At 34.9% G+C, this 24,350-nt stretch overlaps 2 protein-coding genes across 6 annotated transcripts in view; both read right to left on the minus strand.

Moving 5' to 3' along the window:
• Positions 1-24,350, minus strand: part of LOC139984541 (NLR family CARD domain-containing protein 4-like) — a 313,255-nt gene that overhangs the window by 198,597 nt on the left and 90,308 nt on the right. The gene's annotated exons all lie outside the window — the stretch shown is intronic.
• On the minus strand, positions 1,704-12,907 carry LOC139985120 (uncharacterized). Of its 5 annotated transcripts, none has more exons than XM_071999346.1 (8): positions 12,366-12,907; positions 10,350-10,481; positions 8,068-9,599; positions 7,271-7,377; positions 5,889-5,965; positions 5,406-5,464; positions 5,029-5,076; positions 1,704-3,132 (listed from the first exon to the last, which is right to left on the minus strand). In XM_071999346.1, the coding sequence occupies exons 2-8, from the start codon at positions 10,444-10,446 to the stop codon at positions 3,103-3,105; spliced, it is 1,950 nt and encodes a 649-aa protein (XP_071855447.1). In that variant the 5' UTR covers positions 10,447-10,481; positions 12,366-12,907; the 3' UTR covers positions 1,704-3,102. The 5 variants fall into 5 exon arrangements, with proteins under 5 accessions (XP_071855447.1, XP_071855445.1, XP_071855442.1 ...); XM_071999344.1 differs by having other exon boundaries at positions 7,271-7,479; positions 10,350-10,478; positions 12,366-12,906; XM_071999341.1 differs by having other exon boundaries at positions 7,271-7,479; positions 12,366-12,906.

Raw genomic sequence — 24,350 nt, forward strand, 5'->3', positions numbered from 1 at the left:
TAATGTATGAGTCACGTTGCTCGTGTCAATATTTTACAATAAATCACTTTATGAAATACATAGGGTAGTAATATGATATCAGTAATGATGTATAACAATGACTCATGATGTACACTTTACAATGGGACTATAGAACTGAATATTTACATGATATTGAAAATAAAATTACAATCGATCAAGCTAGACACACTTCTAGATTTGTGAAGCAGACCAGTCCACTTCTAGCCTCCAAAACTATTTGCTCTTTTCTCTTTTATTCTGAATAAGATTTTAATGAACGGAAACATGTCAATCGTTTACAGTCAATAAATGTTTTCAAAAGTACTCCAAGCCTGTCAAGACAGTAATAATGGACTAAATAGACAATACCATGTGTCAAATAGGGGATTGATGTTAGGGAAGCAGAGCAATGCATAATGGATATGGATGAACATTCATCCTCTGCTCAAGCATGTTTAGAGCCAATACTGATCGCTCTTATGGTAATTACAAGTGATATGTATGACGGATAGCTTTGAAGTATTGAAATTGTCTTGCATCTTCTGCTGTTCATCGGCTAAGGTGAATTCAGGATTTGGTAAAGGCTTCCCAGAAAAGTAACATTTTAAACGTGAAATGTGATATTCTGAGGCATAGTTATTATAATATAAATGAGGTTTATAATACGGTATACACGCGAGGTTGTGCAAATAACTACCTGTTAACCCCTTCCACCCTTCCAGATCCGTGTCTTGTACCAGGTACCGATTTACGGTTTTTCTAAAAGTAAACGAGCCGAGGGTGACTTATTTGATCAATGTATCAGGTAATTACGATTATCAACGATCATATCAAATCTGCTTGTCGCTGAGTGGTTAATCTTTTTAGCTGACCTATTTATAACTTACGCACCATATCTTTCCCTCTCATATTAAACAATGAAGATATACTTAAACAATGTCAACAACAAGTTTTGTGAACTTTGTGCTGTCATTTACCCACCAGGGTATTGGATCAGACTTTATTCTGCTTATATGACCCTTCTTAAGGAGGATGGTTTCATTGAAAAGTTGATAACGTAATGTTCATATTTATTAAATATTTACATAATCTTCATCAGCCGAATATAGTATGTTAAATTGAGAGCGCTTTGTGAAGATAGTTTATGGTTCATGATAGTATTTTTCGGATCGTGGAATTTTATCAGAAGAGAGAAAACAACTAGAATTACTTCTAGTAAAATACTAAATCATTATAAGAGCTACAAGCATTGTACATCGACCAAACACAGTAAAGTATTTAACTCAAGCGACCTAACACAGTAAAGTATATAACTCAAGCGTTCCATCCGAATACACTTGATTTTACAAGACCTGTAACAGTACGTTCATGTAGTTCACAGTCCTACTATGTATAAATAGAAACATGTAAGTACTAGTAAGAAAATTCAAGGTACGGTGGAGGACATTGCCAAGATGTACATTACTTGCGTAAGTTCACGTGATGTGCATTATTTTTGTTTCTGCCGACGCTGCAGATGATGAAAAACCGTCTTTTTATTCGTTGATCGGAATCGACCGACTTAAAGATGTGAAATTGAAGGCAACATTTAAATAGTAACAATTATGAGTTCTTACTTCACCATAAATATAACGATAGTGGATATGATAGAAAATAGAAAGATAAAACGGTATCAGAAAGAAACAAAAACAGTACGAAACATGCACTCTTGCACCTTCATCAGACGAATCAGGTGTTTTGAAAACATCTTTGTTTTCTATTATTCATCCATTCAGTGACTTATGAAGCACTATACAGTCATATATAATTATGTTATGTATGTATAGGACATTTAATTAGCTACAACAATAATTGTATTAATAGGAAAGGAACATTGTTGACTGGAGTTAGAATCTTATTTTGCAATCCAGTCATTCCGGTTGATGTGCTCATCAAATTCCAGCTTTAGATTTGACTGAACAGACCACTTTAAATGAAAATAGGCTAAGACTCATTAGTTTATTATCGTAAAATACCTCAAACATCTCATATGATAGAAGGGAATGAATGGGTGTGTTCCCAAGCAGAGTCTGTGACTATACAAACAAACTGAAACGATGACGTAACAAGTAGGTTCATTGATTATAGAAAGAAAGGGAAATGGAAGTGGTTAATGGTTAATTTGAAATCGTTATTTTCTCTTAATTTACAAATTAGTTTTTCTTAGATTAGTTTGCTAACATCTTGTGTGTTGTTTCTTTGTTAATATGGCGTTATTCGGGAGTCGTAGGCGGTTTTCTTTAGAAAAGACGTTCCTTGTGAAATTCAAATATTTGAATTTTCTTCCAAATAACAAAAATAACATAACGTAATATAAATTGCCTTTAAATACAAAACAATATTAACAGTAGTTGAACATCCGATATAACAGAGGTGTTATAGTTTGGTGGTCGTCATTGCGAAAAAATATATAATTTATATAAGTATATAATTATTATAATTATCTAATAATATAATATTACATAATTATATACTATAATATAATTATACAATATTATATAATAATAACTATATAATTATATTAGTATATATTATATGATTATAGTTATATAATTATTATTATATAACTATATAATTATATAATTGTTTTTAAGCAAGAAATAGCATAACATAAAATGAATTACTAGAAATATCTTGAAAGTATCTATGTCAATAACAATAGATTGAAATTCATGAAATCGACTAAGAGCCAAATAGTTTGATTCTTTCACTGGTCGTAACTAATTATTGCCTTAAATGTTATAAATGATCTAGTCCTTCCCCTACAACTCCTCATACCCAAATATACTTGAGTTCATTCAGACATATGAAATGAAAGGAGTGCTTGTATTTATAAATAACCACTGTCCCACATTGTAAAATTAGGAAATGTTCAACATTTAACTATTATCCAAAGTTAATTTTAACAAAAGGGCAATGCCACTAAGAGAAATTATTACTTTTATATTGTGCATTTTTAAGCAATGCATTGAAATCTTTCTGACGTCATCACATTGATTTAAAGTTGACCGTAGGGTGACGAAACAACCTCAAAATCTCAATACAGGAGTTACGTAGTTGATATTAGACGTTTATATCACGGAAGCTGGAAACCTATGAATAGAGAAATAAAATAAATTATTGCATGAGAGTATAGTAGGAGAGTGTTCGTGTCAGTGGTTAACGTTGATGTAATTCACATTTAAATAAATTTGAACCAGAATTAGAGACACTTCTTCTAAGCTTTAAACCAACTTTTCTTCTGCTATAAAGTCTGCAAGCGTAAGTAATTATGAAATCTACAGCGTACAAGTATTACCTTAACTTACATGCAAAATAACCAACATGTGATCGTTGAAAAAAATTCCAATATAAGGTGCCTGGGGTTCTTACCCAGATACTTTTTGTTTACGTCAAAAGGTCCATGTTGAGGCAAATGAGATTTTATAGGAGGTCAGATAGTTAAGTCTAAACGCAATTTCTTATTTGTCGGTTGAAAAAAAGGGGAAGACGCCCTCTCATGAGTCGGCACCTGATATCGCAGTCAATGATTCGAAGTTACAAATATTTGATAATGTGACCTCCAAACGTTGACTAAGCACATCAATTACAGAACTTAAGACGGTGACGTTCATTTAGTAAATGTGTAAGTGGGGTCAGAGACAGGGTCCTTGAATTGGTATGCGATGAGGTCAGTGACAGTGTTAGTGAATATGTCAGTGATGGCGTCAGTGACATGGTAAGTGGATTGGTATGTGATGGGGTCAGCGACAGGGTAAGTGATGGATTCAGGATAGGGTTAATAAATAGGTAAGTGATGGGGTCAGGATATGGTTAGTGAATAGGTAAGTGATGATGTCAGTGACAGGGTTAGTGAAAATTTAAGTGATGGGGTCAGTGACAGGGTAAGTGAATATGTTGGTGATGGGTCAGTGACAGGTAAGTGAATTGTTAAGTGATGAAGCCAGTGACAGGGATAGTGAATAGGTAGGTGATAGGGTCAGTGACAGGGTGAGTGAATAGGTAAGTGATGGAGTCAGTTACATGGTTAGTAATAGGTAAGAGATGGGGTCAGTGACAGGGTTAGTGAATATATAGGTGATAGGGTCAGTGACAGGGTAAGTTAATAGGTAAGTGATGGGGTCAGTGACAGGGTTAGTGAATATGTTAGTGATGGGGTCAGTGAAAGGGTTAGTGAATAGGTAAATGATTGGTCAGGTGACATTGTGAGTGAATAGGTAAGGGATTGGTTAAGTGATAGGGTTTGTTAATTAAAAAGTGACGGAATCAGTGATATGATTGGTGAATAGGTAAGTGATGGATCAGTGACAGGGTTAGTGAATAGGTATGTGATGGGGTCAGTGACAGGGTAAGTGATAGATTCAGGATAAGGTTAATGATGAGGTAAGTGATGAGGTCAGTGACAGGGTAAGTGAATATTTAAGTGATGGGGTCAGTGACAGGGTTATTTAATAGGTATGTGATGGGGTCAGGGACAGGGTAAGTGAATATGTAAGTGATGGGTCAGTGACAGGTAAGTGAATTGATAAGTGATGAAGTCAGTGACAGGGTTGGTGAATAGGTAGGTCATAGGTTCAGTGACAGGTTTAGTTAATATGTAAGTGATGGGGTCAGTGACAGGGTTAATGAATAGGTAAATGATTGGCCAGGTGACAGGGTAAGTGAATATGTAAGGGATTGTGTAAGTGGTAGGGTTTGTTAATTGGAAAGTAATGGAGTCAGTGATATGGTTGGTGAATAGGTAAGTGATGGATCAGTGGCAGGGTTAGTGAATAGGTATGTGATGGGATAAGTGATGGGGTAAGGGACAGTGTTAGTGAATAGGTAAGGAAAATGATAAAGGAGACCTGACAAAGTATCGCACTATTTTCTGGGTAACTAAAACCTAATAATGAATATTGATTATTACTATAAATTAATCGTAACATCAAATCAAAGCAAAGGCAAAGACACAAAACCATTAATCTTAGTCTTGTAATATGATCTTACCACTCTATTGTAGTCTTCTTCAGTGAGATCAGTGTTGTCGATTTTGTGCTGGAAAAAAATAAAACAAATTTAACACTCAGATCACGACAGAGTGGCATAAAGGTACTTCTATCTTCATGCGATAAATTTAAACACTATCTAATATTTTCATTTACATTGTTGCAGCGTTGATGTCAACCTAAAGTATTGCTTAAAATCTCGAAAAATCAACGCAATATGATTCGGAAAGAAATCTACCAGGGAATTTCTGACAGAAAGAAATTTGACATAGTAGAAATAATGATGTAATGTTCTTTTATAAAATGATGAAAAGAATTCATGAATCATAAAGTAAGTCACGTTATTGATATTTTGATATGATTTAAACTGATCCATACCTCCCAAGTACCAGAGTTGAGATTCAAACGATACCAAACTTCTGATGGATACCATAAAACTGAAAAGAGATGGAAATGTCTTACATTTAGTAAAATAACTTATTTTTTAAAGACCATCCTTTAGATCTTCAACACAAACCTTTAGTCGTACAATAACAGGTGACGTCATACCAATTATCTGACGTCATACAAAGCACAATGACGTCACACCTACCTGTCATAATTTTATCACTAGATACCACAACCATTGGTATATATATACACTGATCAATTGTTTTACGTATTTTATTCCGTGTAGATTTCGTAAAGGGTGTTAAATAATTAGAGGGATGCTAGTCATTGCTAAAGCAAAGAAGACATTACAGTTGAAACACTACACGTTTGTTACCAGTGTCAATTTAACAAGTATTTTAAAACTGAGTCTGTTGTTATTATAAAATGTATATTCAGATAAAGTATTATTTTCATGATTTCATCAATTACCTTCAACATTATTTTCAGTTAATAACGTCAATAGTGCACGACGATGAAATCCGACGGGTAACATCGAATAGTTAAATCTGTGGAGAAAAAAAAAAACATCAAAAAATAGAACAATGATTGAACTTTGAATTTCCTGCGATTTAAATTGTTGTTTTTTAAACTTGGGATTACCAACAAATACTGCCATTGAATCCAGGGTCTTCAGTACAGGTTTGTACCAGGGCCTCTGTATATACAAACATTTACAAAATATTACATCAGCCCAGTAGAGTAGGTCCTGACCATGAGCGTAGGAACCCAATTGAATTGGGGGGGGGGGGGGTGAGAGTTGTAACGATTTACCTGAAAATGTTATCCCCCTGAAGCCCCCTCACTTTTGAACCTCGTATTCGTTATAAGGAATGCCCTAGTGGTATTTTTCATAACATCGTCTTGGACAGAGAAGGAAAGCATGGAATTCTAACTGTGTCAAAACTCCACAACAGTAATGTCAGGTTATAATCAGGCAAGCTTAGAATGTTAGTCTAATTAACAGAAGCTGACTTTTGTATAGAACCAATGATACTCATCAAAAATATTATTGCAGTTTAGTTTTGTTTGTTGGCAGTGCTTGAAACAATATCAGCATATTGTCTGAATTTCAGTAAAATGTCTTCTTGTTTTTGTTTTTGTTTTGTGGTGGGGAGGGGGTGGGCTATAGTCACCTATCCCCGACTCCTTCGCCTAATGATCCTGGCGGTAACTTACCTGTCAAAAGGATTATGATAATCTTTTAGAGGACTGGGGTATGACCTACCGGAAGTGATGTCATCACTACCACTAACGAGAGAAGAACGCATATAGGGAAGTTGTAGCATTCGTAGTATTCGTATACTTTACAAATGCCCCGAAGTCAATAACTAATGTAAGCAGTAATTTTGACATAACTACGTCAATGAATCGCAATCTGTCACTGCACATTCTTGTAAAACTTTCTTTTTCCACACCAACAGACAGGAGTCATACAGTGTCATTCTTGAACAAAATGATTTTGGATACAAAGTTATCTACTGGTAAACATGCCTGCGGTGTTGTCGAGTCGCTGTACTCTTACTACTCACTTCCACAGGTGCTTTTTATAATGATGAACTAAGAAAGCTTACTCGAAGAACCACTTGAAATAAGATAAATTTATTTACGGCATATGTTTATGTACTCCTCCATTTTACACCGGTTCACATACATTTATCTGCGGCATTTCTTTACCTACTACTCCATTTAACACCGGTCCACTCAGTCTTTATTTAGCCTCAAGAGAAACACTCCAATAGAGTTCCCTTCGCCAGACCGCGACAGACGCAATGTACTTGTTATGACTAAGATCTTCAAGATGCATAATTTACCTTACTTTCTTCAGTTTTTTACACTTTGCTACAAAGCTGAGTATTCCATCCAACTCAATGTCTGTCATTTCGTGTCCGTTTTGCTCAAACCAAAGTTGCTCAACGTTCTCTAGTATTGGAATACGAAGTTGAGATTTAAGGACAATATGACTGGTTAAGACATCTACTGACTGGAAAGACTCAAAGAGATATAAACTTGAAACTGGTATCTGTAATGAAAGAATAAGTAGAACGATTATTAATAGTATTTTATTGATTAATCATCAATCAACAGTTAAGTTTACTGAATATTTATATCTGATATGTGGCACAATAATCGCAGTTTTTTATTGTCTAAGTTCCTTTTATAATTGTCGAGCAATTTACATCATCTGATCTTTAACAACGTGGTGTTTTCGAAATTATAATTCGTTCTGTGAAATCACATAATCAGAATCGATAGATTTGAGTTGTTCATGTTTACATAATAAATGCCCGTGTCTATTACATCAGTACCATGTCTCTACGTGAACAGTTACTGTAGTGTTCATTCTTCTGGTTATATATATTAACGATGCATTTCATCATCATGACCATAGGAGATTGGCGGAAAATGTTGAATATTAAAACCAGTGTGTTTGTTGGTTTCCTTACTTTTTATCATTTCATATATTTTCTTTTATAAAAGATAGATATTTTCAAGCATTTACATAGCGTTCACATTATGCGCACACCATACATACTAGTGGTGTGCCACATGACACATTGTGCTCGGCCTTGTAACAAGTTCAGAATGGTGAATTTACTCTATACTATACCTTTTCTCTAGCAGCGATGTTTATCAGTTGTAAAACAGATCTCTGTATTACCCTAGTATCTTGATTTCTCATCTGTAATGTTCTGGAACAGATTTCTCTCAGATTGTCTTTAATGCCATCTACCTTTCCACGTTGTTCAAGTAAACACAACATCACAAAGACATCTCCACATTCTACATGGCTCAGATAATCTAATATGTGTTTTGCACATGCAGGATTTAAGCCACACGCAAATCGGTAAAGGTACTGGAAGGTAAAAGGATCCAAGTCCTCTAGTATTTCGAGTCCTTCGTCTCCATCAGACTTAATATCGGGATCATCAACCTTAGCGATGACGTCAGCCAAATAATGAGCAGCGAACCAATCACAGTAAAGGTTGTGATAAAATTTGATAATTTTAATGACTTCAGAATTTGATAGAGGTTCTTCAGTTTGGTTTGATATTCTTTCCTCCTCTCGTAATATCCCAATGCTTATGAAAGTTTCAATAAAAGATTCTCCAATCTCTTTGATAAGTAAATCTTTCTTCCACTGAGGACTTTCTGATTGTAACTGAAGACCCTGAAACGAAAGTCTATTAAACTCCTGGTTGTGTTTCTCACTTGTTACAAAGCCACTGTCCATATAAGCACATTCCATCTTATTATCAAAATGACTATAAAAAGAGCTGATCACGTGACTGAAGAAACTGGTCATGGAGGTAAAATGCAATAGTTCACTTTCAGTCTCGTGAGAGAGGTGAGCATACGTAACAAAGATTAAAGGGATCTGATAGAATTCATAGAGGATTGAAGTACTTGGAAGCCATTCCTTGATAACATTCAGTGTTTCATCATCATTACCTGATGTTAATACTTCACGTACGTACATTTCCTGTGTTTCAGTACTAAATCCCGTTAATCTTACAAGGTTAGTCCAATCAACACATTCTTGAGGTATTTTACCTGATCGTGTTGTAACGATAAGTTTACATTTTGGTAAGATTATTTTCTTGATGATATTCATGAAATGATTTGATAGACTGTGGTGAGGGTACTCGTCAATCCCATCTAGCACAATCACTAAAGAGGTTTCTGCTTCACTAAGTATTTCTTCAATATCATCAATAGAAAAATTAGAGTCTTTGGATAAAACGAAACATTTAATAGCCTCATAAATAGACGACACACCTGATAATTGTCTCATCTTAACTACAATCAATATGTCTACGTCACACAGACAAGATTCCTCGTCATTAGCACACCACTCATACGTGAGTTGTAAGGTTAGGAATGATTTACCGGACCCTGGTTCACCTTCAATAATCCATCGGTTATCTTCCATTACATTTTTGTTAAAAATGTCTTTGTAAGAATCTAGTTTCTGCCAGCGATGTTGATGTTTAGTCTGATCTTTAGAGAGATATTCAACTCCTCCATCGAGAAACAAACGTTGGACTGGGTATTGTTTCTCTAAGAAAGGGATTGGTCGAATGGACCGATATGAATATTCATATTCCGTTTTCAGCTCTGCTTTGAATTGCTCCATACGGTCTGAGAAATGCAAATTAAAGAAAATAAAAAGACATATCATCTTCGAAAATCAAACTATATACTGCATATGAATATCTGGATATGAAATTACAGAGGAGGTTGTTTTACATCAACAGGTTTGGTCAGGAAATAAAGAAAAAAACATATGCAAATGAGGAGGGAAAGGGAGGCAGTCGGGACGTTTAACTAGTTGGTTTGTACAAATGGTACCACTAAGCCAATACAGAAGGTTCATAACATTTGCTATACTGTATTCCTTATGTGACATTTCTACTGTCGTAATGCCCTAATGGGGATAATGTGTCCTTTATAAATGTTTAGAACCGAATATCTGTTCAGATAGGATCAGTAACACCAATTTCAATCCACATTTAACCACTGTTATATATGGCTTGCAGCAATGTATCAATCATTGTACATTGCTTTGCAGACATGGATGAATGCTTTTGTATAAACCCTTACATTAATTTGAATAAGCGTAGGAGCCAACAAAATAACAAATATAAGATTTTTATTGAGCGTTCACTTATGGAAGGTAAGTGTGAATATCAAGAAAACGTATCCATTTGCAACTACTGAGGTGGGGGGGGGGGGGGCGTAACTATAGGAGAAGTAAACGTGCCCCTCGCCAGAAGTACATTGAGCTTTGGTAAATCCTTAAACAATACATGTCCCATTTCTTCGTCAAACTGTTGATGGATATTAGGGAAACTGCCCAATGGATTTGTTCATCTGTAAATCTAAACCTACTTTTAAGTATGGACTCTTCCAAGTTTGGTGTTACTAGCGGATCGGACGCAGCGGCTGCATCCTCCTGCCCATCTTCTTCCTTTGATTTTCTGTCCATTATAAATGTTCCTTATGTACCGTTGGACGAAACTGCTGCGGAGTTTTAGATTTAAAACAATGGAAACCATTGAGTCAGTTGTAAACTTAAGTCCACCTGAGTCAATTTAGGTGAAACATCGATTCATAGATATTTATGTAACATCTGTCTCTAATTCCTTGATTCTGCTGTTCAAAATAATACATATATTTCCATACTATGCCATACCTATATTTTATTCCTTTTTCCTACTACTTGTTATAATGAATAGAATTCCATAGTATGTAAAACCGATCACTATGTCACTATTTTTATTATTTTTTAAATTTTATTTTATTGCCTTCGATAATTATTAATGAGTCCTGCTCGGTGCAGAAGCACTGCTTCCAGAGGAGCACTCAATACAAGATAAATATACAATATTATGCAGTAGAAAAACGGTAAACATCCAAAAGCACAAAAAGGACGGCAAAAAAAGATAGACAAACAAATATCAGACATCTATACTACTGTATATTAGTCTTAATGTTGCGTTTAAAAATATTAACATTTGGCAAGCATTTAAGATTTGGGGGAAGACTGTTGCAACGACCTGCCTCCAGGAAGTTTAAATGACCTTTTACCATTCCCAGATCTAACAGGAGCAAGTTAAACATTATTAGAGCAGCTAGATCTAGTTACGAAAGAATGGCTATCTCTCAGTAGAATTGTATTATCAGTATGGTAATCTGAAGCCAGGCACATATATACATTAGAATATTCCTGAAATATAATGCACGTTGACGGACATTTAGCCACCTCAATTCAGCAAAAATATTTGTAACATATACATAACGAAGCCCAAACCCTGCAGGACCAATCTAGCTGCACGATTTTGAAGAACCTGAACCCGGTCAACCAATTTGTTCGTCGCCGTAGTCCAAACGGCAGAACAGTAATCGATATGGGGTACAATTAGAGCGTTGTACAGAGTATTACGTGTGTGCTGGTCAACACAACAACTAAGTTTTTTTTTAGAATACCCAGTTTCTGTGATATTTTTGCAGTAATTTTGTCAATATGTATTTCCCATTTAAAAAAGGGGTCGAACCACATTCCAAGGTATTTGAATGCAGACACATTTTCAAGTAAATCATTTTCAATTTTTACATTGAGGGATTAACATATTTGTATTATTTGAAAGGAACCAAACGTATAAATTTGGATTTAAAAGCATTACGTGTCAGCTTATTAGTGTTCATCCAATCAGAAACATCTTCCAGGTCCAAATTTATTGACCCTTTCGATATTTAATTTGTATTATGAACTAAACATGATGGCAGTATCACCGGCATAAAGTAACACCATACAATTCGAAACTACAGTAGGAAGGTCATTAATAAAAACGATAAATAAAAGTGGACCTAATATGGATCACTGGGGTACACCAATTGTAACAGGTCTTGCATCAATTTAACCCCATCAATGATAGTAGCTTGTTCTCTATTTGTCAAATAATTAGGGAACCAGGCCAGCTCATTATCCTGTATCTAATAATAGGATATTTTACGCAGAAGAATCTCATGGTTGATTGTAGCAAAGGTTTTTGTTAGGTCTACCAGTGATCCGATTCTTCATAATAATACATATAAATCAATACTATAAAACACTAACTTGTTATTCCTTGTTCATACTACTCGTTATAATGAATATAATTTCATAATATGTAATACCGATTACTATGTCTTTGGTTCTGCTGTTCATAATGATGTATATATTTCATTAGTATATAATATCTGTCTTTAAATCCTTGTTCCTACTACTCGTTATAATGCATATATTTCCATCATATGTTCGGTACTATCTGTCTGTCACTCCTGGTTCCTGTTACTCATAATAGCCTAATGCAGTTATAGACCTACCTTTATTTTATGTGTCATATTTCCCATTGCAATACTCACCACCAACAGTAACTTCAGCAGCCATACTGATATTATCAGGTCGAGTTGAGCGGATTCAGTGACAAAACATATACGAAACACGATAACTCCATGCAAAGGAAACATCCAGCAAGTATCAAAGATGGCGTCGATGAAAGCATTGCATATACGGTGTATGATCGGCTCTTATAGTCAAAGTCCATTTTCGTCAGTTGAAATAATCGCAGTATGTGTTTGCATAACGTATTGTTATATCTGGTATTGATGCGAAGCTTGAGTTTACTCTGTTCGAAGTTCAATTTTTTTCTTTTTGGACTTGCTATGCTATGTGTAATGCAAGCAATGATACCGTTTAGTTTTTAGTGATGTTTGAATTGCAACTTATCAGACTGTATGGGGAACAATGAATACCCTCACAAATTATCCTTACAAAGCGAAAGAAAGAAATGATTGGAATATCTCCGTGTTTCATTTTAGATACATTTATAGTGCTCAGCAGCATTACTCAAGTATTTCAAGAACGATAGGAAAAACAAACGAAAAAAATCATCCATCGATCACATTTTAACATTATACCCACATTATAATATATTCTACTCCCTCGCACTTGACCAGTGTGAATAGTTTGCAAGAAAAGATGAGAACTTACTCCAATAATGAACTTAAAATTATTTACCTCTTTTGAACGTAACACTGGTGATCTTTAAACAGTAGGAATAGTCAGGTTTGGAATTACTACGATATTTATGTATCAAACTACACATTATCCTGTATAACGTGTATCCACACACTGACTGAAATAAAGCTATCTATGTCACTAAATTTATCAGATGTCACATAATAACATAGAAATCTGCTAAAATCCGTACAAACCATTTTCGGTTAAACACAAATCATTGCCGATAATGAATGACGTGCTGTTGTTCACTGCTTGGTAAATCCGCGCAATATCGTAACGTGAGGGTTTAATTATGGCGGGCCGGGGAGAGCGGAGGGGGTTTCTCACAAACTTTAAAAGCTATGGGACATGTGACTTTCAATGGGGCAGCTACAGAATTACTTTAAAACCGCAATTGCCAGTTCTTGAATATTTTACAACAAAAGGGCACTTTCTAATTACCTTTATATTTCTTAATTTATCAACACAAGAACATTAGTAAATGTAACAATAGGGCACTTTCTCATTACAAAAATGAACTTAATTAATGAAATGGGGTACCTTTACATTGGTGATTCTACACAAAACTGGGTTGGGAATGTTACCCAATCCCGGCCCAATTTTATAGCCCTAAAGTTGACTATTAAATACTAAGTCGACATACAATAAACAGCTGGTGATTACTGGAATTAATCGCCGGGTCTTAGCCAGGCATTTCTAATAGGGTGTCTCATCTGTTACTGTTACTGATCCATCTGGTGCGAAGTAAAATCCCGATAGATTTAGATTATTGATACAATGAGAGAAAAGTTTTTTTTTTTTTAAATAGGTAGCATCAATTATAAATCTAGGCAGACGCAAACACAAATATTATCATGGACGTCGTATAAAACGTGGCACTACGGTTACTATGAATGCTGTTATCTGTGTTTCCCGCATTCCGTTGCTTTAGGGCAAGGCCACTTTGGCCTTGAATGGGGCAAAATTTTAAAGGGCACCAAGTCCATGAGGTAGGCACCAACGCCAACTTGCATATAAACGAAGGGCAACAAGGCCATAAAAAATAAATATCATAAAACAATTTCTGTCCCAGGTCCTGGCGGCTGTTTTAATGAAGCAGAACAGTAGAATGTGGTCTCTCTCACTTTGCTTCACTTTTTGTCAATATAAATATTTAACCCCTACTCTTATTCCTTCCTCACCCTTAGCAAAATCAACCATAATTATGGTAACTCAACTCATACATTTATGGACAGACTCTGATTATGGGGGTGTCTCGTGTAAACTGTACACCCTCATCAGTTTACTGGAGTAGTCCTCAATCCATGCCAACACTAATTGAACAGAATAATATTCAACCAAATATGCCTTTTTGAGTTTGATGGGTTGTTTTAGGGGTGGTTAGGCTTATAGGGTTAATGCTGAAAATGTAACTAACAAAAGCAAGTTCTTTTAAACTTGTTTATTGATGCTGAAAAATTATTAACGACGTTTTTTTTCAGGCTTAGGGAGGCTCTTTTCCAAAGTTCAATATGATGTTAACGGAAATGGTTGTAAGCATTTAACAGGATAAAGAAAGCCCAATTACCCTCTTCCTAGTGCTGCGACCGTATAGCAAATTTATTAAAATTTTAATCGCAACAAGTTGTGATCGTTTAGCAAATAACGTCAAGTCACCGAATAAATGACGAAAAATCAATAACCCATCAACCGAAATAGAAAACACAGTTTTACTTCCGCTGAAGGTGCCCTTTCCTTAAATCATGTATATTTTCGTGTGTGGATAAAATCACTCACCACCAAATATCAAAAATTATCAACCGCTGAAAAGGAATCGAAGTTAAACATCAATCCATCGCCACAACAACGGTGTACGTAAAATACAACATTCACTTTTTAGGACATAGCACATACCTTCCAAACTGCCGATTTCCAGCAAATAAAAAGGTTTTTTTGCATACCGATGATTAGGCTACATTTCCCATTGACTTAGTGTAGTTGTTAGGCTAACATGTTGTCGCAGGTTGCAGTATATCATGGATATGTTAGTTCTAGCTAATTGCGTCACAATTTCAACGAATACAGAGATGCTTGGGATAGATTTTCCCGTTGTGGTGTTCGGCTACCATGCGAGCGACGATAGCAGCAAGGAAAGTATGTAAACAAAGCTACGCAAAGTATTGTTTTTTTTTTTTTTGCAAACCGATGAATAGCCTACATTTCCCATTGACTTAGTGTGGTTGTTAGGCTAATACGTGGTCGTAGATTGCAGTTTTTCATGGATATTTTTATATTTCTTTGCGACACAACTTGAGCGAATAAACAGATGGCTAGGTAAGATTTCCATGTTGACTTAGTATGAAGTTAGGCTACCATGTGTTCGGAGATTTGTGGGGATTTTAGGTTTTTGTCGCTGGTACTGAAATTGCTTAGTGGAGTCCGTAATTTGACAGTGACTGTGCGGGAAATTCCCGGTGATTGTGCGCGACCCGCGCACTGCTTCAAATTTTATCCGGGATTGCGAGAACTGTTAGCGCGATCCGCGCTGCTACTGCAAACCCTAGCTAAAGCAAAAGCATGCCACAATTTAACCGGCAGTGAGTAAGTAAAAGTAATACAGAAGGCTAGCCCGCCGCGTTTGTTGCCAGGGCAATGCACTGCAGCGACGCTAACGTTAGGCCTAACTTGATAAATGGCGATATTCTCTTTTCGATTTGGAAATTTATTTGTCTGCAGCAAAATGCCAATGTTTTAAATTTATTTCAACGAGGACCAATTCGGCTTGACATATGAGTGAGTTTAAATTATGTTTGTTCTCCGAGTTAGGCTTTAGTTACGTTAAATTGGGAGGCTGGAGAGAGCCATTTATTGGCGTCTCAATAGTCGTCCCACTCAAATTCGGCCGTCTTTCATTTCGATTTAGCCGTCTCAAAGACGGCGAGACGCATCGCTAGCTAAGACGCGGTTAGTCTGTCGACAAGTTGATTTAAAAATCACAAATCACGTTATCGTAACGTGCGTGTAGGAATGTTATGACAATATACAGTATCCACGTGTACCTAATATCATTTCTGTACAGCAGTATTGGAAACTACAAGAACAGTTGAACTCTCCCCACTCCCCTTGTTTGGCCTCTCTCTAGAACATTAACATAAGTTATTATTTAAACACTGATGAAAAATATACGAAGGTTCTGATGGGACAGCACGACAAATCTCTATTTTTTTCCTCTCGAATTGACGATTGACTCAAAGGATACATCTCGACGAAAAGGATTAATTGTCGAGTTTGCTGCTTTTCATATAACAACAAGTAAAAAAAGGATTTTTTTACGCTTACAGTGGTACGAACTTTATGGATAGGGTGATCGTGCTTTTAACTCGATGGTAACAAACTTTTAGTTTTTTTTTTATATTTAGGTATGGAGCACTTCTGTCTGTGACGCCCACCCACCTTTGATGTTTAACGGGGCCTAGTTGATCTTACCTTATAAGTGTTTAGTTAGATAAGCCAGTGATAATAAATATGTTTACTATATTATATGCTAGCAAATATTAAAGGTCAATTGTGACGATTTGGTTAGATAATGAGTCACTATCGTATCTTTCATTTTGGTTGTATAACAGTGAATGGAACAGAGGGCAGCACAGCTAAATAGCACGTCAAAATGTGACGTTATGTGTATCCATGATTCATGGCTAGGCTGTACGCTAATGATACACACTTATATTTAAGAGTGTGAGTGACGGGTGCAAAACATGGTATATTGCTTAATAGACAGTTGTCGATGGCCTCTGACATGTAGAAAGATATGTACTTTTACAAATAACTTTTGTAATGTTTTGTGTGTCTTTCGTCTTCTTCTTTTTGGTGACGATTTGGTGTTTTTGTGGCAAGAAGAAATAAGAGTGTTTATATTTTCTTTTTGGAAATCCGAAAGTTTGCCATGTCTCGTACAAAATGTCCCAAACATGGTCGGAGGTATAATGTTTTTGCGAAACACATTATTCCTCTATATAATTCGCTTAACTTAAACCAGACATACATACATAAAAGAACTTACTTTTATTATGTCCTTTCAATAAACTTAAAATGTCTCCAAATTACCATTAATCAATGACAATATTTTTAAAGTCGTCGGTTTTACATTGCTATAACATGAGCTTGACTTTATACATTAGTACCAATTTTGTTATACTATGCTCCATTGTAATCCACAATAAACTTATTATCGGAGAGACCACGCTTATGTTTTCATTGAAAGTTCTTTTTCACGCAAAAGCAGTATACAATGATATATAATGTTGATAACCATACAAATAAATTATTTGGACATCAAAAGAGTTATTCTTCAGCTATTAGAAATGTGCGTTCGTTGCCAATCCCCCCCCCCCACCCCTACTCACCGCCGTCATTTAGTCTGTGGTAGTGTAAGTATGTAGCCTGTGGTTTATGACTTACTGTCTTTAAAGTAATTAAGTAAACGAGTGCACTTACATAAGGAGGCGGTTAACGGGACAGTGGTTTGACGACCCTTCTATAGTGTCACGAATTTATCAAGAAATATCCAAAAATAATCAAATAGGTACAAACTTCATCCAGGAAAGAAGAATTCGGAAGCAAAGACTATACAGTATGCCGATAATATGACGTCAAACTGATACAAATGAAAGCTATATACAATCCTCTTCCACCAGCAGTCACGTTCTTAATCCTAAAGCGCTGCATATTCTTTTAGTCTTAGTGATGAGCTTACAACGGCCGTCATTATATTGAGTTACGTAAAAGAAATAGAACCAAAGGTACAAGCGACAAGACTTCGAACGAATTTTTTGTAGATTTACAACGCTATGAAAAAACGGCCGACTTACTTTGCTTGATGCACCATGGGTTAAAAATATAACAATAATAATATAATATTAAATGAAGAAAATTAAATTAATTAATCGTAACATGAATTAAATCATTTAAACTGCTATCATCATCGAACGGGAAATAAACGTTCGAAAATTATCACTGTCAACTAAAATAAGTGGTTACAAGCCTTTGTATGCATATGCTGGAATACGGGAACTTAACGACGCGCAGATCTGTATGTTGTGTTTATAGATAGCAATGATGTAACTCTGGGGATAAGGATCTCTCTGATTTTGATTTACAGCTTAGCTTGATATTTCAACAAGTTCCTAATATCGATAGTTCGATCATATTACACTATAATAGCAATGCTTTAGATTTGCGCATGCGAAATGGTTGTTGTTTAATCCCAGTACATGGATTAAAATATTTCATAAAATATTGGATGATGGAACTAAAGAATAAAAACTGGTAATTTACATTTTCACCATGACAGCAATTTATATTTAAATGATGTAATAATCAATTCTGATCATTAAATGTAATTTAGAAGGTTGGTCAAGAAAAGATAAAAAGGAAAAGCAGTAAAGACTACATCACGTGGTGCTTTAAACATTTCAAATGAAAATTAACGTCACCAAAAAAAAAATTGTGCTTGCCTGGACATTATACTTTCATGGAGACATTTTTTTATTAGTATTGTTTATAGTAAAGAAGCTAATTACACTGAGCTTTAATCTTAAGGTACTACAACGCCGTTGAATTACGCAAAACAATGAATTAATTTATTGCATTAGCGTGACATAGTTCGTTTGATACTTAGTTAAAATCGGTTGTAATAACGAGTTAGGTTTGGCTCTGATTTAGATTCCAAGAAACGATTTTCTTCTGGAAATGATGACTAATTTACTTTAATTACGAAAAAGGAATGAGTCACATGTGAATGTGAATTCGTTCTGGTTTCTGCGTATTCAACACAAATGATAGACAATGACTGCACTAAATTATTCCGCCTCTATCAAGAAAGTGAAGGACTATTGTCTTACCTAATTCACCTTGTTCTAATTTTTCCTTTTGGGCTTAAGTGGTGATTGACCATCGGAGGATGTTCAAAACATCATTTTTAACCATAACATTAATAATACAATTACTTGTTAAGCCGATATTTAAATTTATATATTTATCCAAATTGATGATAATAAAGGTCGTTCAAAGTTGCTTCTTTTATTAAGAAAATAATGGGCTAGTTAAAGTTAATTAATTCGGTACAGTGTTTCTAGTTGTTGATGTGACAATAACCTAAGTCTTGGATAAATGAACTATTGCTATTGTTTAAACTAATACCGTTTATTCCAGATTAGAAATATTAACAAAGAGTTTCATCGGAATGTGTACTCACATGAGATGACGGGAGGTCAACGGGACAATACTTTGACATCCAATATCATCTGTTAATCTCCAGACACTTTCGGGAAGTCAGGAAGGTAAAATTACGTACGAACTTCACCATCTGAAAAGAACTAACGACATGCTATAGTGTATCCCGTTATAAAAACAAAGTGATCCTCTCAAAAAATTAAATCCACCTTCATAAGGAATCATTTTCTCAGCCCTCGAAAAAATGTATAGGTCTCTGAAAACTATTGATCCTGAATTCTTGGTACATAACTTTGGGTTACAAAATCATTGCGAAATAATCACAAGGTAATATCCTGGGATATTGATCCAACGAAAAATGTATTGCACACACATTTACATGGATGAAGACTACGATGAGAAGGTTGCAGTGTCTTTAAATTGATGCCTTTGAAGTAAAACAATATTATTTAACTAAATAGTTACACTATCACCTTCAGTCCCCGTACGTCCAATTGCTATTGTATGGAGTTTATGCACTAGCAACGCGCCCATTCAAGCTATTTTTATGCAATACTGTATGACTAACAGAACATCTGTCCCTGTAATGTTCACAAAGCTAAAGCCACCTGCGTTGTTCTTCTTATTCAGAATGGAGTTTACTCGTATTGTTATGCTAATCTTACCGGATGTTTCCTCGCATGTCAACATTATTCCTGAATCACGTGTATTGTAAAGCAAAATACACACTAATGATATATTCTAGTTTCACTCTGTCGGGAAAAAAATTGGATTATTGCTCAATACCGGTCCTGTTTTGAACCGGTACTCCAGGTTTTACAACTGAAAATGAAAGCTTACCGGAAATAAATTGGATTTTGATTACAAATCCGACCGATAATTCGGTTAAATAATCGAAGTTTAGCATTGTCAATGAAGATTTTTTTTTTTTGACAGATAATGCAAGTTTGTCGTTCAAAGTGATGGATTAAGGACCGATCGACCTAGAATTTTTTTTAATTTATATATGCCAAATATCCATAACGAGCAATATCTTGATCGTCGTCCTGTTTTTAAATTCTGTACATAAAAACACAAGTTTATTCTTTTACTCCTAGCATAACTATATCATTTAAACTAATGTACTAGACAGTTAGCCCTGTAAATGTATAATTGTATTCACAACCTATATACCACACCAAATCGGTTATAAAAACGAGCCCAACCCCCACCCCCTCCTTTGCGATGAATGGGCAAAGCTTTAACGGTTGTAAGCTGTGTATTACCCTGGTTCCACCTTTGTTTCTCTTGATGTTTAATATCTATATCATTATGTTCTTGGAGTATTCATTTCTGTGAACATCAACAACTAACGAACGTCAGGGCGGCCCTTCCAATCTCAAATAAACATGGATGATCTAAATAATACTACAACGTAAGTCTATCCTGACCGTACTCCACAGTCTTCATCTTACGATACCTTTGCTATAAGCAGAAGAAAGTTGTGCCCTTCCCCAGTGAGTCGAAAACTTTATTGTTCTCGTACGCTTTATTCAAAGAGTAATGATAACTATGAGGCGATCAAGGCTTACATTGTTAAGGCCACTACAGAGATATGGTTCAATTTGAATGCAACATGTTTTTAAGTGCATTTTTAGATTGGATGGACCTCTTTCGTTCTAGGCTAAGTAGATTATTCTTTGTTTATTTAAAACAAATACTTAGATTGATTTAGATAAATAGGTTATTTGCTTCAGGAATACCGCAGTCAAGTTGTTCGCTGAAATTGTAAGGTGCTCAAACTAACAGTAAATTAAAGTTTGGGTGTTTGTAGTTTATCTTTAGTTCTTCAAAGGGTTAATTAGATAGACAAATATCTGGGTGACGACAGGTTGCAAGCTTTAGTAACTTAATTGATAACTCTCATTAACCGACTAAAAAACAAGATACCTTGATTTGATTACTTGCAATCTAATTTTGAATATACTCTGACGATTTTGGTAACATTCTTTTTAAGTCGTAATACGGCTGCTTCATGGTTTACAAAGAGAGGAACAATTTCTTTTAATCACAGTTGTGTAAAGTAACGTTTTCTTAAGAGTAAGTTCAGGTAAATTATGATATCAGTACACGATGTAATAAAACATGCAGATAGAAGGCTTGTAAACGAAGAAGTAAAAATTTACACTAAATTTGATTCAGATAACATAAATGTATTTTATCCTGTATTATTAGTTCAAACAGTTTATTTCTTATCAGTAGGTGTACGGACACAGCCACACGGTTATATTGGTTGATATTATAATTATAGGAGTTAACGTTACATGGCTTGGCTAGGGAGACGAAAAAAATGTTACAAATAAACACAAAAGTACAATTTAAAGCGTTGTTAAACGTTAAATTATTTTCACCCATAACCAAACCAAACATGATCAGGTTAAACATCTCTCCGGTCACAGAAGCATTTAACACCCATGCCGTTCCTGCCTCACCCTCGAAATGGATCAACTAACTGCTTGCGTTAAATTTCTTCTTGTTAAACAATGTTTCCCGCCAACTCCCAAAAGAGCGGTAAAATATACTTTTCATATACGTTGGCATTATTTTATTTTTGTTTATAGTAAGATATTGAACCGAATGTAGCCAACTACTACAGGTAAATAATGGAAGTTAACCACACCAATACATCCACCCCCCTCCATTCCCCCTTCCCTTCACTTCAATCTCCACGTGAAATATATGTGGTGTTGCATACCTTACACACCAACACGTGATCATGACGTCATATATGCTAATGATTCAAAATTCTCAACCCCCATCCACTTCCCAGCCAATCAACTAAGTTTCACTTATGCTTAACTTGAGCTTAAGTTCGTGCTATTCATTTACGTGTTTATTATCAGTAGGTGGTCTTATTAAACACTGACGTAAAATAAGATCAGCCAGTTTTCCAGTCAAATGTTCTCGTTATTCAACCAAATACTCCTAACTTCGTGCAAATAGAGAGAGCCCTTCGTGTTGTCAATCTTGAACTTTGATGTGTTTTCTGTTGTATTTGTTGATGAATTTAATGATTATTAGCAGTACGTTGACTGATTCAACACATACAATATTAACTATAGGAAAAATGATTACCCTATCATTGAACTTTGTATCAATCTGAAACTATCGCTTGCTTAGGATTAATTGCCACAATCTGTCAGCTGGCGGTTTACCATGAACCGCGCTGTTAGCGAAGATATATCTCATGCACTGTAGACCACAAAGTCACACCATGAAGGATAAAATAAGGATAAAAAAGGAAATAGGATAAAATTTACTCAGTCATAAATATGAAACGATACAGAATCATACATTAAGTTCTGCTTTTGAATTAGAGATAAAAACAAGTCTTTGGAGCAGCTAAACAGTTCTAAGCATATTCCAGTTTGGTTTGAATTACATCAAATTATATTTGAACTTACGTAACTATAGGCAAGAATCATACCTAGTTTATACATATTATCTACCGGTTTCACTACATTTCTGTCGAAGGTCATCTGAGGTCAAGCGACACCAACACTTGTTTGTAGAAAAAAATGAGATGAACTTGAAGAGAAAGTTTAAATTTAAGGCACACAGAAGGATAGCGACACTTTTATCAGGAGAAGAAGAATTTCTTTATTTCATCCGCAAATTTACCAGCCTCATCTGTTTTGAGAGTTACTGGGTAGCCATAACTTTCTTTGTGATCTTGATACAGACCAGAACAAGTTAGTACATAGACTACATGTTACATAAAGATAACACTGTGGACAATATTTATCTGATTAGTTTCTTTTATTGCTTCCATTGATATTACAATATCAATACATAACTGTAATTTTGTTATATGATGCTACGATATGAGCTATTGATATAGGAACAGATAAATGGGATGAATAGGCTGTAATTGTATCACAATGAGAGACCAGGATCGCCTCAAATGGAACAAGTGTGTTTGGTTGCAAAATTATATATTTGTACAAGCATACAGAAATATGGAAGATACCAAGAACAATTACAATTATTTCCATGGAAATATCTAATATCATAAACAGATACTGCAACGCAGTGATTTCTTCCACATGTATTTGTTAATTTGTGTTTGTATAGTTATGTAAATATTGAATTTTGCGGGACAGAGCTTGGGTTATATTGGTATTCATAATATCCAATTGCGTTAAAGCAAATACGACAAAAACTGAATAACAATGAAGAGATCATGAATATTCATGTATCATCAACCAGCACCATTAATAAAGTGAAGCAAAATAACGATGCATGAAGAATGAAAGATATGTATGGAGAGCCGATGATTGCATTTAAGGTTCATGTTAAATATACAGGACATTATCTTCGTTACTATCATGTTAAAATCTTACTATTATACGTCAAAGTCACGTGTTCCTATTGTCTTCGGGGAACATCATTAGAGATCATAATAATGGAACGAAGAACTGGATTAAAAAAACAATACATGTCATTGTTATTAATTAATGTCTAAGACAATGTTTTAGTATGATTTTGAGTACCACAATCAATGGTGTAGTGGTAGACAGCCAGTCATTGTTAGTATTATAACATTTAACAGTATTCTTCTAATATTCACTGTATGACGCGTGAGTAATATCAAAGATTAATTCATGATAAAGATATAGGAGGAACGAAATAAAGCAACTAAATCTTGAAAGAAAGTAAAATTAAGAAATGGTTGAAGTAGAATGAAATCTAACAATTAATGACTAAATATAACAATAATTAGAGCAAGTATTAGATGTAGTCTTAGAATTGTTATAAATCGAAGGAAAATGTCGGAGTATAAAGAAATAAAGATGATCTAAAATAAAATGAAACCAGTAGAATCATTTATAAGGTGAATTAAAATAACAATGAAAGAATAACATGAAGAGTATATACTATACAGAGCCGATGTTTGTATGTAAGGATTAATTGATATATACATAATATTATCAGCTTTACTAAGAAAAAATTATGTCGTGCTAAAACAATAACTGTTTAACGTTCTACTTATATACCTTATTAAAGAAGACTGGTAATGTAGCAATTAATGAAGACAAACTATAAAATTTCAATAGTTTTTCAAATCTACAAGT

This window comes from Apostichopus japonicus, chromosome 17, assembly GCF_037975245.1.
Source record: "Apostichopus japonicus isolate 1M-3 chromosome 17, ASM3797524v1, whole genome shotgun sequence".
Taxonomy (NCBI): domain Eukaryota; kingdom Metazoa; phylum Echinodermata; class Holothuroidea; order Aspidochirotida; family Stichopodidae; genus Apostichopus; species Apostichopus japonicus.

Bases quoted from the DNA above. Each gene is read 5' to 3' on its own strand.
- LOC139985120 (XM_071999344.1), bottom strand. From the start codon at position 10,446: ATGGACAGAAAATCAAAGGAAGAAGATGGGCAGGAGGATGCAGCCGCT. The intron at 7,480-8,067 runs GTATAGTATAGA...CTTTCATTACAG, and splicing joins ACATCGCTGCTAGAGAAAAG to ATACCAGTTTCAAGTTTATA. The intron at 5,966-7,270 runs GTAAATTATGCA...TTTTCTCCACAG, and splicing joins AAAAAACTGAAGAAAGTAAG to ATTTAACTATTCGATGTTAC.